The sequence below is a fragment of the Poromitra crassiceps genome, assembly GCF_964638095.1.
Source record: "Poromitra crassiceps genome assembly, chromosome: 2".
Taxonomy (NCBI): Eukaryota; Metazoa; Chordata; class Actinopteri; order Beryciformes; family Melamphaidae; genus Poromitra; species Poromitra crassiceps.
Window position 1 is genome coordinate 94,341,263 of NC_139624.1, and position 19,893 is coordinate 94,361,155.

At 44.6% G+C, this 19,893-nt stretch overlaps 1 protein-coding gene across 1 annotated transcript in view; it reads left to right on the forward strand.

Annotated features, from left to right (window-relative positions):
* Positions 1 to 986: 986 nt before the first annotated feature.
* zcchc2 (zinc finger, CCHC domain containing 2) overlaps positions 987 to 19,893 on the forward strand; it is a gene marked incomplete at its 5' end in the record, with an annotated part of 116,610 nt that continues 97,703 nt past the window's right edge. The window contains 7 exons of the mRNA XM_083631852.1: positions 987 to 1,152; positions 2,023 to 2,487; positions 2,733 to 2,989; positions 4,223 to 4,726; positions 8,134 to 8,964; positions 14,679 to 14,778; positions 16,696 to 16,766. Coding sequence (XP_083487978.1) covers positions 987 to 1,152; positions 2,023 to 2,487; positions 2,733 to 2,989; positions 4,223 to 4,726; positions 8,134 to 8,964; positions 14,679 to 14,778; positions 16,696 to 16,766 — 2,394 coding nt within the window. The remainder of the gene's footprint in view (positions 1,153 to 2,022; positions 2,488 to 2,732; positions 2,990 to 4,222; positions 4,727 to 8,133; positions 8,965 to 14,678; positions 14,779 to 16,695; positions 16,767 to 19,893) is intronic.

The window sequence follows — 19,893 nt, forward strand, 5'->3', positions numbered from 1 at the left end:
TACTAGTTTCCACACGGACGGTTGAGTGTGTTACACCAGGAACAGGAGTGTGTGTGGCCCCGTTCCAATACCCATACTTGTACTTCTTTCTTGTAGTATGTACTGCCGCTGCCCTCACAAAGTATGGATTGTAGTGTGCAGCATGCCGACGTCCGCAGCGCCACATTTGAGTTTTTTTTTTTTTTTTTTTTTTTATTCAATAAACAAAGTCTGGCAGTAACAAACAGTACATTATACAAAAAATTCAGACTAAACATTTACAAAATTGGAACAGACAATCAAATAAACAAAATAAAATAAATAAAGCAAAAACATTAAGTCAGAGATCTAAACAGGAATCAAGATATGCATGTTTTGGTACACACCATGCTTGTTTGGTTTTAACATATTTCAAGGCTTCATCTCATTCATGAACACGCAGCTCAGTCAGTGCGACGTAACTCTAGTATGTGGCGGTAATGCACAAAAAGTTGTTTGCCAACCGCCATAAAACATTAGAAGAAGAAGAAGAAGAAGACATAACTTCCTGCTGCGCAAAGGATTGTGGGGAAGTTTGGCTGAAGCAGCATGCATCGATGCATACTCCGAAATAGGAGCTGATGTAGTACAACATCCTGGTACTCTTGGCATACTGCATCTGACATACTATGTATTGGGACATACTAAATCTTTTTTTGCCTACTAAATAGTATGGAAGTATGGGTATTGGAACGGGGCCTGTGTTTTGCTATCAGTCTGAGCATGTTCATCTGAAGACTTGATTAATAAATAATAGTGTAAGCCACTAAAGAGCTTTAATCGTCCTTTCTATAGATACAAGATAGAATGAAACATGGTGGCAGCGGTAAGCTACTTTATGAAAAAGTGGTAAAAAATGAACTTTACCCAGCGCTAGCGCGAGCTAGCAGACCAGCTAGCAGCTAGCAGAAACAACGCAGGAGCTGGAGGGGGATAGCGAGGAGGAGTCTCCGGATCGGCAGGTGAAGATGGAAGGCTTGAAGCCGCCGCCGACGCTATGTTTGGACTCTGGCAACCTGGCGAAGTCGTGGAAGTCATGGAAAGAGGAGTTTACACTCTACATGGATCTTTCAATACCGGATGCAGACGAAGGTATGAAGATAAAGCTGTTCTACTACCTCATAGGAGAGACCGGTAGAGAACTTTGTGCAACCTTGATGAGCGATGCGACTTCTGCCGGAAGGAAACTGGATGATATGATAGCAAAATTTGATGAACATTGCAACCCGAAGATAAATGAGACAGTAGAAAGATATCGATTCTTCATGAGAAATCAAGGCAATGAGGAGAATATTGACTCATATGTGACTGATCTCAGAGTGCTAGCCAGCACATGCAACTTCGGAGACATAAAGGACTCACTTATACGTGATAGGATTGTCTGTGGCAACAACAACACAGGACTGAGAGAAAGGCTACTCAGAGAGGAAAAGTTGACATTGGACAAGTGTCTACATCTGTGCAGAGCTACAGAGCTGTCACGTGAAAATAGCAAAACCCTGCAAGGAAATGCAGTGGAAGAGGTCCACATGACGAGACACACGGCTGAGCATGATAAAAACACAAAGACAGTGTCATGCATGTTCTGTGGGAATACGCACGAACGAAACAAGAGCAAATGCCCAGCCTTCGGAAAACGCTGCAAAAAATGTGGTAAAGAAAATCATTTTGCGATAAAATGTAAATCCAAACAAGAGAAATTCAAACAAGAGAAATGGAGAGGAGGAAAACAGGTACACTATGTAGCTGAACATGACGGTGAGGATTATGAAGATATCTTGAGTGTCACTGCTACAGAGATTCAGGGGGAAAGTGGCAATGACAAAGCCAAGAGCAGCCAGCTTTTTGCAGGGATGCTGGTGGACGAAGAGCTCGTGAGGTTTCAAATAGACTGTGGAGCTACGTGTAATATAATCCCCATAAATCTAGTGAATCCAGACACTCAAATGGAACACACTAAAAAAGTGTTGGTAATGTACAATAAAACCAAGCTCTATCCACTAGGCAAATGCAAAGTGAAAGTGAGGAATCCGCGGAACCAGAAGCTGTACCGGCTGGAGTTTGTGGTAGTGGATAAAGACTGCAGACTGCCACTGCTGGGCAGAAAAGCAAGTGAAGCTATGAAGCTAATCAAAGTACAGTATGAAAACATACTGGCTATCGACAGCATTGTGACAGAAGAGGAACCATCTCAGAGTGAAACAATAAATATGGAGAAGATAAAGAAAGAGTATGGAGATGTGTTCACAGGTGATGGCTGCCTGGAAGGGGAGTACAAGATTGAGATCAAAGAAGAGGTGGAGCCAGTGAAACTTCCCAAGCGACGAGTCCCAGTCGCCATGATGACTCCGCTGAAGGAGGAGTTAAAAGATCTTCAAAGGAGAGAGATCATCACTCCAGTGGAGAAAAGCACAGACTGGATCAGTAGTCTGATCACCGTGCGTAAACCTAATGGGAAGCTACGGATATGTATAGATCCTAAACCACTAAATAAAGCACTCAAGCGCAGTCATTTTACCCTTCCCACTATTGATGACGTCCTCCCCGACCTCTCAAGAGCAAAGGTGTTTTCTGTCTGTGATGTCAAGCATGGATTTTGGCATGTTAAACTAGAGGAGAAGTCAAGCCATCTGACCACATTCTCTACACCATTTGGCAGATTCCGGTGGCTCAGGATGCCCATGGGAATCAGTCCGGCCCCTGAGATTTTCCAGCTGAAACTGACACAGGCACTGGAGGGACTGCCGGGCATATACAGTACATCATAGCCGATGATGTATTGATCACTGGAGAGGGTGATACACAGGAGAAGGCCAACAAAGACCATGACGAGAACCTGAGACAGTTCCTAAACAGGTGCAGGGAAAAGAACATAAAACTGAATGCGGACAAGTTCAAACTGCGCCAAAAAGAGGGGCCATACATCGGACACCTGCTGACAGATGATGGACTAAAGCCCAACCCAGATAAGGTTAGAGCGGTGAGAGACATGCCGAGGCCAACTGACGTGAAAGGCATACAGAGACTCGTCGGCATGGTGAATTATCTCTCCAAATTCTATGAACACTTATCAGACGACTGTGAGATACTGAGACAGCTCACCCACAAGGAGAATATGTGGGACTGGACGGAAATGCATGAGGAAGCATTTAGCCGTCTCAAGGACAATATGACCAAAACGCCAGTACTGAGGTACTATGACCCAGTAGAAGAGCTGACACTGCAGTGCGACGCATCAGAGACAGGTCTAGGTGCGGCGCTGACACAAAAAGGGGAACCTGTCGCATTTGGAAGCAGAGCACTGACGCCAACAGAAAGGGGCTATGCCCAAATCGAAAAAGAATGTTTGGCTATTGTTTTTGGCATGAAAAAATTCCATCAATACACATATGGTCGAAAAGTGACAGTACAGAGCGATCATAAGCCGTTGGAGAATATCGTAAAAAAGCCACTGTTGAGCGCACCAAAGCGGCTCCAAAGAATGCTGCTTAGGCTGCAGAGGTATGAGATAGATGTGATTTATGTCCCTGGACGTGACATGCTGTTGGCAGATACCTTAAGCAGGGCATACCTGCCAGAGAGCTCAACGGCAGGGTCGGTGGAGTCTGAGATCGAAACAGTCAACATGGTAGACTACCTACCTATCTCCACAGAGAGACTGAGCAAGATACGCTCTGCCACCCAAAATGACAAGACACTGCAGACACTGATTAAGACCATTCAAAGCGGATGGCCACAAGACAAGAATCACACACCGAGTGATATAATGCACTATCACTCGTTCCAAGAGGAATTGAGCTTTCAGGATGGAATCATCTTCAGAGGTGAGAGAGCCGTCATTCCAAAAGCACTCCAACATGAGCTCACTAGCCGTATTCACTCTACTCACCTGGGGGTGGAGGGATGCCTCCGGCGGGCGAGAGAATGTTTGTACTGGCAGGGAATGAGCGAGCACATTAAGACATTCATACAAAAATGTGACATTTGCAGATCTGTAGAAATGAGACAACAAAAAGAGTCATTGCACCCACACAAGGTAACAAGCAGACCGTGGGCCAAAGTTGGCACAGATTTGTTTACATACGACAACAAAGATTACCTCATTACGGTAGATTACTACTCAAACTTTTGGGAAATTGACTATTTGCCAGATACAAAGTCGTGTACTGTGATAAGAAAGCTGAAGGCTCACTTTGCCCGTCAGGGTATTCCAGACATTGTTGTTTCTGATAATGGGCCACAGTACGCTTCCCAGGAGTTCCAGCGGTTCCGTCAGCTGTGGGAGTTCCAACACAGAACTTCATCTCCCGGATACCCACAAAGCAACGGGATGGCGGAGTCGGCGGTGAAAACGGCAAAACGACTGATGATGAAAGCCAAGGCAGCGGGAGAGGACCCGTATCTGGCTATGTTGGATCACCGCAACACGCCAACTCAAGGACTACAGACAAGCCCAGCTCAGAGGTTGCTGAGTAGGCGGACCAGAACTCTGCTACCAACGAGGGAGAGTCTTCTACAACCAGAGGTGAAACACACAACACAAGCACGGATAGACAGACAAATGAGACAAGCCAAATACTACAACAGGACAGCTAAGGACATGGACACACTACAGCGAGGAGACCGTGTTCGAATCCAGCCTTTTGAACCCCGCACCATCTGGAGAAAGGCTACAGTGGTGGATCCAGTGGATCACAGGTCCTACGCGGTACGACTGGACACCGGCGGTGTGTTACGGAGAAATCGCCGTCACCTTAGGCGGGACCGGGGCACTGAACCCGGTGTGACAAACGAAACAGGGACGCTAGAACCACACACAAAACCAGACACTGTTGCAGCACCCGACATACGTGTTGGGGACACACAACAAACTGTGACCACCAGATCTGGGCGAGCAAGTGTGAGGCCAGGGTACCTTGCAGACTATACAAGTTGAACTGGGGTGAAAGAGGGAAGAAAATAAATGAATAAAATATTGAAAAGTAAAAAAATAAATAAAAAAAAATTGAAAAATAGAAAATAGAAGAAAAATGAAATAACGGATAAAGCATAAGAGAAAATGTGAAAGAAATGTACATGATCTGCTGGAGGAAAAGAAAAAATGTTGACAGGTTGGGAAGAACGGATTGAAATGTGTTCGGAAATGTTTTTGTGTTACAGTGATTGTTGATTACAGTAATAGTAGGCTATTGTTTGAAATGCCACTAGAATGTTTAATTTACAACAGTAACAGATTGTTGATTACTACAGCAGTGATGATAAGTGCCACTGAGATTATTTTATTTTCTAAGTTAATATAGAAAACATTCTGTTTATAATATTCAGTAACTGATTTGGTTATGGTTATTGTTAACAGGAGGTCACTTCAAAAAGAAAAGAAAAAGGATGTTACAATATGATTGTATCTGTGTATAGGATACTAGTTTCCACACGGACGGTTGAGTGTGTTACACCAGGAACAGGAGTGTGTATGGCCCCGTTCCAATACCCATACTTCATTCTTCATTCTCAAATACACTACTGCCGCATGCGCTGGGACGCGTCATCAGTGATGTTATCTGGGGTCGTAAGGTGTTTCGGGTCTGTCAACATCATACACCCTCGCCCAGTAGACCCAGCCGAGGCCAATTAAGACCCCGACTCGCGTCCCAGAAGCCGCTCACGGATCAGCCTTACTACTCTGTCTGCAACGTTGCCCGCGGGAGGGGTAAGCGAGAACGCCCAATCCGCTGCAATAGAGCTAGTGCTACGCCGCAGTATTGGCCCTTCGGTGCATGGAGGATCTAGGCTCTGTGGGTTACTCCCGGCCGTGCTCCTCCTTCGTCTCACCAGACCCTCCCGTGGCAAAGGCAATCCAGAGGCTGAGAGGATGCCTCAAGGACGCCTCAAGAGGGCCTGTGCGCTGCACGTCATTTACCTGCGTCGAGCACCTCGCTCTAGCCTGAAGGACCCCAGGCTGCGCCGATCTTTGCGCAGATTTTCAGGAGGCTAATCCGTAGCGTTTGTGGATTTCTCCCTCACGAGAGAGCCAAGATGGGGTGCTAATCCCATCCCGTACCGGTTGCCGTCTCTCCGGCCGTCAACTGTCTCTCCAGCTTGTCACCAAACTATACTTGGTTGTCACCTAGTCTTTCCTAAGTGTCACTGGCCAGAGGCAAGCCAGGGTTCTATATTCTCAAATACACTACTGCCGCATGCGCTGGGACGCGTCATCAGTACTTCCATACTATTTAGTAGGCAAAAAAAGAATTAGTATGTCCCAATACATAGTATGTCAGATGCAGTATGCCAAGAGTACCAGGATGTTGTACTACATCAGCTCCTATTTCGGAGTATGCATAGATGCATGCTGCACCAGCCAATCTTCCCCACAATCCTTTGCGCAGCAGGAAGTTACGTCTTCTTCTTCTTCTAATGTTTTATGGCGGTTGGCAAACAACGTTTTGTGCATTACCGCCACCTACTGGAGTTACGTCACACTGACTGAGCTGCGTGTTCATGAATGAGATAATTAACTTTAAGAAAGCCTTGAAATATGTTAAAACCAAACAAGCATGGAGTGTGTACCAAAACATGCATATCTTGATTCCTGTTTAGAACTCTGACTTAATGTTTTTGCTTTATTTATTTTATTTTGTTTATTTGATTGTCTGTTCCAATTTTGTAAATGTTTAGTCTGAATTTTTTGTATAATGTACTGTTTGTTACTGCCAGACTTTGTTTATTGAATAAAAAAAAATAAAAAAAAAAAATGTGGCGCTGCGGACGTCGGCGGAAGTGAGCAAGAGGTCGGAGTTCAGGAAGCTCACGTGAGGACAGAGTGTGTCCCAATAGTATGCATTTTGCATGCATGCTGCACACTACAATCCATACTTTGTGAGGGCAGCGGCAGTACATACTACAAGAAAGAAGTACAAGTATGGGTATCGGAACGCAGCCTATGTTTTGCTATCAGTCTGAGCATGTTCATCTGAAGACTTGATTAATAAATAATAGTGTAAACCACTAAAGAGCTTTAATCGTCCTTTCTATAGATACAAGATAGAATGAAACACTTTCAATATGAAACTTTTGCATTTGCCACTTTCTTAGAAGCTTGGTCAATGAGGAAGAATACAATGTATACGTAGATAAAATGGTATGGTCTCCAGTGCCTGTCTATAGCCTATCTGGATGTGTATACTATGTGCAGTATGTAGCCTATGTGTAATCTGTATGGGGATGTAGCCTAATTTGCCCGCTGAGAACACCCACTACCTAACCTACTATCACTAGGGTGCCGAGAAGAGCCTGGTGGCCGACTAGGGTACAGCACTATGGAGTCTGGGGAGAGCTCGGGCGCTTCTCGCTCATAGCGCCCGGCGAACGTCAACGCATTTCCCATCAAACAATATCAAACAATCGTGCCGCTCTCACGTCTAGGTATAAAAACCAACCCTTACCTGAGCCAAACACGTGAAGTGAAGACGCCATCCGATGCCCAACATCCTCTTCTTTTAAATACAAAATCCACTTTTCCGTCTTTGAAAAACCGAAAATCATTCATCTGGAGCAACCCGGCCGGAACAACGACTCACTGTATACTCACTAATGCCCCCCATACTTCCGGAATGGTATTGCACCTACATTTCCGGTTTTTCAAAGACAGAAAAGTGGATTTTATGCAACTATTTGGAAGAGGCCACCATATGTATTTAAAAGAAGAGGATGTTGGGCATCGGATAGCGTCTTCACTTCACGTGTTTGGCTCAGGTAAGGGTTGGTTTTTATACCTAGACGTGAGAGCGGCACAATTGTTTGATGGGAAATGCGTTGACGTTCGCCGGGCGCTATCCCCCGCAGATCCACACTCAGAAGGTGGCGGTAATGCACCATTAGCACCCATTTTCCACCCGTCATAAAAAAAACAGAAGAAGAGCCAGTGGAAGGCGCTGTCCAGTGGGAGGACCGTGTGGATGATTGACAGGACAACCAAGTGGCCATCTAGTGCAGGGAGAAACTACAGTCCCGTCGCCGCGTCAAATATTATTATTCTACTTAAAACACTGTAACGGTAGTTCCTCAATCTATCCTGCGTTACGATACGGTTGAGCTGACCAGTATCATGTCTAGTAGTCCATAATTGACAGCGGGAAGCCTCTGGCCTGGTCGCCTCTGCTGATAATGCTGAACATGAAGCTGCCGATGAGAACGGGCGAGGAAGGAGACGACACGGCCGAGGAGGACGAGCTGTTTGCGGATCGGTCTGAGCTCCAGCGCGCTCCCAGGCCCGACACAGACACACACTCCGCGGCTTCGGGACAGGCTGTCTGTCCGGCCCAGCTCGACAAGGAGGTCGTGTTCGAGTGGTTCGGCCTGCATCTGAACCCCGCTAAGCGGATCGAGTTCATGTGCGGGCTGCTGCATATGTGCCAGCCTCTGGAGCTACGCTTCCTGGGCTCTCACCTGGAGGACCTGGCCAGGAAAGACTTCCACGTTCTGCGGGACTTTGAGATCCGGGCCAACACACCGAGCGATCTGGGCGTGTTGACGGACGTGGTGGACCCGGTGGTGAGGTCTAAGCTGCTGGTGTGCCTGTCGCTGCTCGGCTCTGACAGCAGGGACTGTGCCGGGATACTCTTTCGGATACTGAGCCATGTCGATCCCACCTTGTTCTACAAAAACACCCCCTGCTCCCTGCGTCCATTCAGGGACCCCTCTCACCGTCACCACCCGCTGCACCCAACACCGAGCTGCGGGCTGGACCACCCGCAGCTGGCAGGGAGCGTTAGCGATGCAGCGACAGGAGCCTTGGAGCAGTTAGCGCTTCTGTTCACCATGGCCTCCTTACACCCAGCCTTCCCTTTCCACCAGCGGGAGATGGTCCGAGGACAGCTAGACAAACTGGAGCTGGCCACAGAGGAGGAGAGACGGCAGACACAGCTCAGAATAAACGCACAGATCACGGTAATGTAATATGAGCCAGCAAGTTTACCTTTAGCGCAACTTAACCTTCGCTCAAAAGTTGCCAACTTGTATGCTGGCTGCTAACGTTAGCTACACCAATTTAACTGACATGCTAACGTCAAGTGGTCGGCTCTTTCCTTGGCCTCCACGGCAGGGCAGCAATTATGCTAGTTAGCTACAGCTAGCTGTCTAGCTAAAAGCTCAAGTTAGCCACTTGGTTCCAACCGGTCACATTGGCCAGATTCAAGTCACTTATGGGACGTTATTGCTGTGACACCGCGGACGGTCCCGTTATGTAACGTTAGGTACCTGCCACTGTCATTGATCTGTATCCACACGCATTGGTTAGCGAACTCGCTAAACTCCTACAGTGTACTGTAAAAGTATAACTTAGCTAGGTTAGCTCAAATAGTTATTTTGCCCTCAAGCCAAACTGACTACTGGTTGATAGGCGTTGCCCCTTTCAAAGCCATATCCAGGTCCTGCTTTGACAGTGAGCACACAGCTAGCAGCTAGCCAGGTCCTGCTCTGCCAGTGAGCACACAGCTAGCAGCTAGCCAGGTCCTGCTCTGCCAGTGAGCACACAGCTAGCAGCTAGCCAGGTCCCGGCGATCACACAGCTAGCAGCTAGCCATGTCCTGCTCTGACAGTGAGCACACAGACACAGCTAGTAGCTAGCCAGGTCCTGCTCTCAGCTGCTGGCTGGAGCTGCAGCAGGTGTTTTGACCTGTAGTTCATGACCCGAGAGTCTGCAACCAGACACTGCTGCAATCAATGACCCTGATTAACACACATAATCATTTTTAGAATATGTAGTTTTTGTAGTTTTTGGTTGGTAAACCACTTGACACTTGATGCTACAGTACATGGTTGAATAATGCCACCAAGAAAAAATAAAGTGGCATGTTCCCTGGATTCTGGTGATGACATTCAAAGCTTTAGGTAGACACGTGTTTCCCACATAATCTGAATGTATTTGTGGTGGTAGGTGGGATGGCGGGATTCATTTTAATAGCCATATGCAAAGATTACATACAAGGAATTTGTCTTATTCCTTGTATGTAATCTTAGTTTTCATATTGTGGCAATGAAAGTGATTCTGATTCTAATCCATAGTGAGTAATCATAACAAACAATGAATTTGATTTATATTAGTGCAGTACAGTATGCAGCACAACAATCACAGCAATAGCAGAAGACTGAATCTCAAATTATGAATTATAAATTTACAAGTGCAAAGTAAAAGCCCTTTTAAGTGACATATTATTGGGGGGGGGCGGCAGTCATTGCAGAGCCGGTTTGCTCATCTCCTCAGGTGGCATCAGGGGGCGGGAGTGACAAAGTCCTGATTTGTGGGGGCTTTCGGGTCTCACTGAAGAGGCAGATGGCAGTTGGGTAGCTGTCCCTGTGAGGAGAGTTTCTGGTACTGCCAGATGTCAGTCTTCTGCTATGGGGGAGGACCTGTGAGAGCATTACAGACCCTAAAGAGTTTATGTCCTGGCCTGGGTGGGTGGGGTCAGCCCAGTGGTGTAGTCTACGTGATACGCAGGTATACGGCGTATACACACGGCGAAATGACTCAGATTTGCATATGCGCACTGGGAAATGCGCTATGATACGTATCGTTTTCAATTTCCATTCATAAAATTCAATGAAAAAGGGGGAAAAGCAAGCACACTCACAGATAAAACAGTCGGTGGGTGCACGGCTCAAAAAGATCTTTAAAGGAGAAGAAAGGCCAGCACTCTCAAAATGTCCTTTTTGTTGATTTAATAAAGCAGATGGCAAGGTACAAACGTTTCGACAGTAATTGTCTTCCTCAGTGTACAAAGTACCAGTGATTGACCCTTAAATACTATCAGCTACTTCCTACTTCCACTTTTCAAAATAAAATAAAACTTAACACAAGTCATATATAAATAAACAGAATTCAGATCATTTAGCACAGTAAAGTAAATAAAGTGCCTATGAAAATACCAAAATAAGATAAAACATATCCCGCACAATGAAGTAGATAAAGTGCATGAGCAAACAATAAAATAAAGACAAAATTCAGATCATAAAGCACAGTGAAGTAGATAAAGTGCATATGAACAAAGGTACAAGAAAAATAAGAAAATGGAATAAATCAGATCCAGATCCTAAAGCACAGTCAGATAAATAAAGTGCATATGGAGAAAAATACTAATAGGACATGTTGTCGAAGCTGTAAAGGCTAAAAAACAAACATGTCACAGCCAAATAGGTGGGCCACAGAACATGTAATGATAATATAGCATTACATGGACAATAAATAAATAACACTCTCAGAAATTCAAAATTCATAAAAAACATCCCAGTAATAACTCCTCATTAAGTCCTTTAGGAAACTCAGTCTGCAGTTGATGGATCCAAAAGGCTGCTCTCTGTAAAAGAGCTCTATCACGATTGCCTTCCCTACGAGGTGTACCCACCATCTCAATGCCCTGGAATCTAAGTGAACAGACATCATGACCTGCTTCATTAAAGTGTCTAGCAGTCTTCTGCTATGGGGGAGGACCTGTGAGAGCATTACAGACCCTAAATAGTTTATGTCCTGGCCTGGGTGGGTGGGGTCAGCCCAGTGGTGTAGTCTACGTGATACGCAGTTATATGGCGTATACACGCTTCGAAATGACTCAGATTTGCATATGCGCACTGGGAAATGCGCTATGATACGTATCGTTTTCAATTTCCATTCATAAAATTCACCCTGTGCGCTCTGTGTGTTACCCTACGTTCACACACAGCACCCAAGCCTTGCCTATGCCTTGCCTTTACCCATGCTTTTAAATAGGCGTGAACCTTAAGTTGCGTGTACCCACGCCTCGCCTGAGCTGCGCCGATTTTATCGTTTAGGCGTGAGTTCTATTTTCAAGCCGACTAGGCGCATGAAGGCAGACTCTTTCTGTCAAGCCATGAAAGAAAAACACGACAATATCTGTGGGAAATGTCAAAGTCAACTGAATTTCAAAATAAAATGGTGTTACAGCATTGAGCAGAGGGAGAGAGATAGAAAGCGAGAGAGATTGACGGGGGGAGAGAGAATAGCAACCGAAGAAGCAAGATGAAGCTGATAGCTGAAGCTATTCTGTAAATTTGGGGAGGAACAACAACAAAAAAATGAGTCGAATCTCCCCCCACTTCCGGCCGAAAGCACGCCCCCACCCACCCACCCAGTAGACTACACCACTGGGTCAGCCATGATTTTCTGAGACCGCTTTAGCATCCTGGCAGTGTGCAGGTCCTGAATGGATGTCAGGCTGCACCTGAGTACTTTTTGAGTACTTTGTGTCAAAGATAACATAGTGTAAAAAGCTAAACAGAGCTACACCGTTCTGTTTTTCCTTGCTCTCATTGATATCTCATTAAAATACTGGCTGTGCAACTTGAAGGATAACAAATCAGGAAAACAACTCGGAGAGCGACCAAACGGACAAATAGGGGACACCTCTTTATATTGGATTTTGTTTTTTTCTTGTATTTTATATTAATATTTTTATGGAAAATTCATGTTTAATTTCAATAGCTTTCATGCAATGTGATGCAGTGACTCTAAAGTACTAAAATCCAATATAAAGAGGTGTGTCTTATTTGTCCAGTGTAGTAATCATTTCTGGTATTGATTCAGAGTCAGCTTCTCACATTACATGGAAATTGACTATGGATCCTTGAAAAGGAAAATGTGTGGGAACCCTGTATTTGTCGACGCTTGGTGATGTTAATTTAGCTAGGTTTATCCATTTTCTCTTATTACAGTATGTCATAAGTTAGATATTAACTTAGGCTAATTTGGCTACGAGGAAATTTATTTTGCCTTGTAATTCGACACAGAAGGGGAAAACATCTCTCTGCAACAATCTTGTGGCTTACGCTTCCTTATGGTGTAACTAAATACAGCTTTAAAGTCCTTACACATCAAGAGCGATGCGAATATACGGCACGAAATTGCGATGCAAGTTTTGACCCACCTGTCAATCACAGCCACAGATGTGTACACGTCGGAAGCGAATTTCTGAAAAATCGACCGTGGTTCGAAAAAATAAACACCGCAATAACGCTCAGCGAAACTTCGCCGTTGGTATGCACGGTTGCATTGACTGATATAGGTTCGGAAAATATTATTGACGTGCGAATTAATCGCACGAAAAAAACACTCCCGATGTGTAAGGACCTTTAGGGGCACTTTACACGAGGACGGTTTCCTATGGAAACGGGGAATTATTTTATCGTTAGTGCCTCCCTTTTAGACGGCGACGGCGAATTCGCGCTTAGGAAACGACACATTTTAAAACCACCCTCCAGAGTGAAATTCTTGGTGACGCTCCCCGCTGAGCGCTCCATGTAATCACTTTGGAACGGCACATTTCAGAAACTCTGACGTGCCTGCACAGGCGACACATGCGATGCCGTGCACGAGTTGGCAACCAAATAAAACGTCAGTATGAATTAAGTTTGGCAACATTCAGAATTAAGCTACACTGCGGCCAACTTCAGTTACATGTTCATAACGTTACTGCTGCGAGGAGCCGATGGCTGTACCCGGTCGGCATTTAACGTTATAGTTACAAAGCACGTCGACAGTGTTTTCTCACTGCCAGTAGCAGTAGGGTGACAGATCACAATCAGCGCTCCCGGTCCTCGCTGCTCGTTAAAGATTTCCAATAGGCGTTATTCTGATAAACTGGTCACATATATGTTACATTCTCACCCGACAAATATTAAAACTTTAACAGTTTGGGTTTTTTTTTTTAGCTTGAAAAAAGCTTTTTGGCAAGTCTAAATGACTGCGGAAAGTGTACTCTACTTCCGCGTTTAAAGCGAAATTACGTCATGCAGTAAGCGTCCTTGTATGGGCAAAGAATAAGGTGATCACACTGCCACCTAGCGACCTGGCATGTACATTACGGCGTTTTAAAAATTCAACAGCGCTCATGTAAACAGGGAGAAGGTGTGAAGGAAAAGGTGTGAAGGAAACGCTATTGTGTCGTTTCTTTCAGAAACTGTCCTCGTGTAAAGGGCCCCTTAGTGTCCAATTAGGAACTAGTGTCAACGTAATGTTTATTGTCATTTTAAGTTTTAACACCACTAAATTAGCATCAAATTGTGTTCAGCCGGTGCAGCAGGACTCTCCCTTGATGCTGACCTCATGGTGGTGAGTCAGGGCCTGGCCTGGACTGTGTCAAAGCTGCTACAGAGACAGATGGACCAACAGTCAGAAAGGAAGGAAGGGTGGAAGTAGGGAGCAACCATTTTGAGGCAGTAAAGCAGGGGTAACCAACTAGATCAGGTCGCTGCACAGCCTTCAAATCTAGTTCGGTGGTGGGACTCCGGCCCAGTGTTGTGTTGTGTGTGTAAGGTCTGTGGTTTTATTTTGAAAGTCAGTATCGCTCAGTCGCGGTATCAGGTATCGATCCCAGTGTCGGTATGAATATCGGCATCGATATCGATATGCGCATGTCCAAATTGCATGAAATGCGGCACTGCACTCCGTCTGGTTCCCAGCAGTGCACTTCCCCAGTTTGAAGTCGATTGGACAAATAGTTCTCGAGATAAACCGCTTTTTGTGTTGCCAGTAGGAGGTGCTATGCTGAATTGCACGGAATTCGGCACTGCACTCTGTCGGGTTCCCAGAATCCGACAGTAATAAAGGGGGGGTATATGCTAATGTGGTGCTTGTGTTTGTGACCCTCCAGCAGCAGAAGGCAGATTACCTGCCCCCTGGCCCTGGCCCTGGTCTGGGTCATCCTCCTGGCCAGAGCCGGCGCTCCAGCCGGCGGGTGCCACAGAGGGACGGTGAGTGGACACAATGCAGTGTATGATCAAAGATCCATAATAGGCCCTTTTCACAGCAGCAATTTTGAGGTCTCAAAGCAGGGCAAACAGGTGTAACCAATTAACATTACTGATAGTTCCACTCTATTTAGGTGTTCCGGTGACAGGGCCCTCATTAATGTTATTTGTTACACCTGTTTACACTGCTTTGACACTCAAATTGGCTGCTGTGAAAAGGGCTTATAGGGGTATATATATGGCCCTAAAATAATGCAGTGGAATCCGCTTATAGCTGTCTATATGTTCTCCGAGGGGAGGCTCACTCTTGCACACTTTGAAAACCCCTGTTCTTGATGATATGACAAGATACAGAAAAATATTTTATTGTTAATTTCAAGAACATACATAACAGTTTGCCTTCAAATATGCACAATGAATGGTACAGTAGTCATTGGTACTGGCTAGCCTACTTCCATTAACACAAGCAAAAACATAAGAAACAACAACATAAAATGGCTCCACACTGCTCAGTGCTCACCTGGCGTTAGGCAAGTCTCCATAATCCCTGGGATGCCAAATTGACTTGAAAAGACGTAATTTACACCCCAAATCTCCACTGTAGCCAGGTACTGCACATTGGTGTCCGGTGGATAATAGCCTGCTATTTTTCTACTACACCCACAGAAATCAGATGGCCATCTATCTTCTCGTTTTACTCTTGGGACGATGGCAAATAGGCCAATTTCCCAAAATGTTGGTGTGTTCCTTTAAAAAATGGATGACAAAAATAAAATGGAATTGATTTGTGGACTCATGCTCAGTGCTGATGGCTCTTTATTTTCCCTGGATGGTGGTTTTGAAGCATTCTGATGTCATCTGGATTAATGTGCTGTTGGTCTCCTGTGGGTGGTGGTTTTGAAGCATTCGGCTGTAATCTGGATTCATGTGCTGTTGGTCTCCTGCCCAGTAGTTCAAAACTTTTAATCCCTATCTGATCGGATCAGATTTGGATTTTGGGTAGTTCAAAACCAAAAAACAGGATTAGGATCACTTTGATATCCGATCAGATCAGGAAATCAAATCCAAGCTTTAATCTGGATCAAATCTTCAAAACGGGTAGTTCAAAGCGACAACACAGGATTGGGATCAGTTTGATCCCAAAACACTGGATTATCTTGATCCCACCAGAGGGGTGGATTTCCAGTGGATTACCAGAACAAAATGTACTATACAATTTATTTAAAAATATGTTTCAATATAAATAAGATGGCAAAGTTTGTTAACTGAAATAATACACCATTTTTAGCCTTCATGGCAAATACATTTTATATTTCATTTTTTGGTCACGTTTGTGGTGGCCTATTTTGTTTTCAACCAAATGTTGATGACATAAATGTTTATGCTCATAAAAGTATCACAACAAAGATTGTCAATCACAAATGTAATTTAGATTAAAGGAGAATTTCTTTTTTTTTAACCTGGACCCCTCTCCTCACATTAATTATGATCTGACGACTCACCCAGTGATCTCCGCAGCGTTTCTGGCCGTCCTAGCGTTGTTTTGAGATCAATAGCATCCAAGCCAGTCGTAAAATGGAGCTCCGAGGGGGCCAAGTGGCAGCCTGTCTTTCCTGCATCTAAATAGCCAGTTTTATTCCCGTTTTCGCCACATAATCGTCATAATCTCATCCCTCAACAACCACCAGACTGATATTTCAGGTAGTTGGCCAGCCGGCAGGAAAGTATCGCGGGACTTGGTGACCGAGATCACGAATGAGGTAATTTGATCCCTGGGAGACTCCAGGGAACAGCCCGGGGGGAAATATCAGTCAGGCCTGTGTAATCTGGATTAATGTGCTGTTGGTCTCCTGTGGATGGTGGTTTTGGAGCATTCTGCTGTAATCTGGATTAATGTGCTGTTGGTCTCCTGTTTTGCAGCAGTGCATATAGAGGGGATCATGCTCAGGGGCATCTCTCGCACCAGGATAGACAAGGAATACAACTTTGAGGTAGGTACACTAACACTACAGTACACACACACACACACACACAAACACACCTCTACCAAACAAAGATGTTTTCTATAGTCTGTAGAATATGATGTGTAGGCCAGGACATCTCTGCAGCACACACATTTCTCCTTTAACAAATATTGTGCCTCCTGCGATTTGAAAATGGCAGTAGGTTATATTGCAGGCACTGTACAATGTAGGGATGTGGATTTACGGTTAATTTTACTTTCGACTAACCAACACCCTTAATCTTTATTAACCCTTAATCGGTTAATAATAATAAAAAGATGTGAAATATTAATTGAGTGGCGCGTGTCTTTCATTCCAGCGCTCCATAGCGTTTCAGACTGCATTTTTGTGACCATTATTTTAGTGTGCGAGTCCGGACTGCATTGCTTCCTTCCTACACTACAAAATCCGCTTGAATTTGACATTAATCTTATGTCATTATGGGCCCTATCTTCCCCCTGGCCTTAAAATAGCATTTAACACCAGGCCTAGCGCTATTAGTGAGCGTGGTCAAGCGCAGTCCCTATTTTCCCCTCGGCGCTAAACCCGGCCTTAATAAATTTTAACCACGCCTTTTAGGCGTAGAATTATTGTGTTCTGTGGTCATTGGTGAACTGCAACTACGCAATGACATTCTTCCTTTCGAAGCTCCGATCCACTCCAGTTGCGGCTGCATGCTGTCATCTCTTCATGCCAATTTGGATATCTCAGCACATCACAGATCATAGCCTGAATAAACAACCAACAGCCAGGCAAATACAGATCTGTTCAGCAGGGCTGATGCGGTCTCCCTGTAGCCTACAATATAGAACGTTAACTATCGGTGACATTCATGATACCATCCAATTCCATGATCTTTATGGAATCTCGACTTTTTGTCCTTTATAATGTTGTTTTGGCGTTCTCTTATGCAAAATATCCAACATCCAATATCCAGAAGTAGTGATTACTGCACAGAAGTAACTTTAGTTCCACCATTTGCTATTTGCTTCAAACATAATTTGGATCAGTTGTAACTTTGACCATTTCTAACAATTTCTAGACAGTGAATTTACAAACAACTCTATTAACTTGTGTTGGGTGCACCCACCCAACATTTATATGATAAACCAGTTTATCAACTGGTTTAAGAATTCCAAGGATGAAGGGCGCAGGGTGAATTTTAGGATGAATTTCAAGGATGAAGGGTGACTGGTTTATCAGTCTGGTTTTACAACCAGTTTATTTATGTATTTATGTATTTATGTATTTATTTATTTATTTATTTTAAGTAGGACTTAACACCTTAAGTGCCATAGCCGAAATAATTCGTCTTACATAATCCAACGCTTAAGTGCCAGAGCCGAGTTTACTCGTCTTACATAAACATTTTTTTTTTTTGACGGTGGGACATCAATCAACAACTTTTACATCTTCGAGATCACTATTGGAGCAAGATAATGTGTATAATCTATTTTACCGACCCACTAAGTGTTGACAGTGCTCCCCCAGACAACCGAAATCAAAGAAAAAACTGCCGCGGGACCAAGCCGTTCAAGGAAATGCCGTGGCGATTTTACAGTAATCCATTCAAGACTTGTCTTGCCTGAGAGCGGCCGCGCACCGGCAGCAGCACACAGAGAGCGGAGAGCGATTTGCAAAATAGATCATAGGTGAAACACACTTTGAAACACCTCAGAAAGGCCAGAATCAACATCTGCCCATCGCCCACGCATTCCCCGGCCCATCTTGACTCGCACAAGGAGCGTCCGCACGCAGGCAAGCAGGCAGGCAGGCACACAGGCAGGCAGCAGCAAAAGCGCTTCTGACACGCCCGCTGTACAGCCAGGAGGAAGGAGGAGAAGACACACGGAGGGAGGAGTTTGAATGAGAGGGGTGTTTCCTGTTGTTATGGAGGAAATTACTGTTCAAAACTATTGTTTAGAATGTCTGACGGTCTTACTGATGCCAAAAATGAATGGTTAAAGTGACTGTTTCACAAAAAGCCATTTATCTCTGAATAAATTTCCAGACGCTGAAACCATGCTGTACTCAACGGCTAATATCTACATAACTACTAACTCTGCAAACTAACTCTTTTAGACAGAGAAAGCACACATTCTATTAGTTATTTTTAGATGATTGGTGTTCATGAATTCTTAACAGAAAAGAATCCTCGGCTGTTGAAAAATGAGCCAGAATCGTCAAAAACACCCCTGGCACAACTTACCTACAGGAATGAAAACATGGCTGGCATTCAATGTGTTAAAAGAGCCACAACTAACCATGAAGGAGCCACATGTGGAGTCTAGAGTCAATCCATGATACTAAAGTGAGGTCTCAAGCACCCCCACTCGGCTCATTCAGGTTCATTATAGTTTTATAACTTGTAGGCTACCTGCTGCTCCTGCACATCACAGCACAGGCTAAATGATGCACATAAATATAGCCTACATTATGTAAAGTCATGGCATAAATGTGTTTTTATTGAAAAAGTACGTGTCAAGTAAGCTAAGTCTTGTTGGAGCGGACATCACAGTACAACCGTGTTACTCGTCTATACCACGTTGTATTTGCGACGGATATATAGGCCACCTGGATGTTTCACATAGGGTTGTGTTTTGATTTTTATGTTTTATTTTGTCCAATATTGAAATGTTCTAGAATTGCATGTTGTGTTAACATAAATATTATTTCTATCTACCACTTAGCCTACTTAGGCTGATTTGGTTGCTTTTTCTTGTCGAAATGTATTAAGCCCCAATGCATGCTGGGAGATGCACATGTGTGCCTGTGTGTAGCATTTGGTAGGGGAGTCGGCGCACTGAATAAAGCCTGGTTTTGAAAAGCACTAAGCGCTAAATTAACGTCAGTGGGGAAGATAGCGTGTAAGGCCGAAACGCCCATTCTGGCCTATTCTGGCACTGCGCCACGCCTCTTCGGCGTAAAGCGCATTTCGGGCCCTAAAAACATGATGCTATCTTCCCGAGTCAGGCGCAAAGTGTGTTTTTTTGTGTTTAACACCAGTTTAGCGCCTAAGGCCAGGGGGAAGATAGGGCCCAATGTCTACAATAGTGATATTTAATTTAGCTCCTGGCTCAGGGTCCAGCCGGGGCACAGACAGGCACACGGAAAC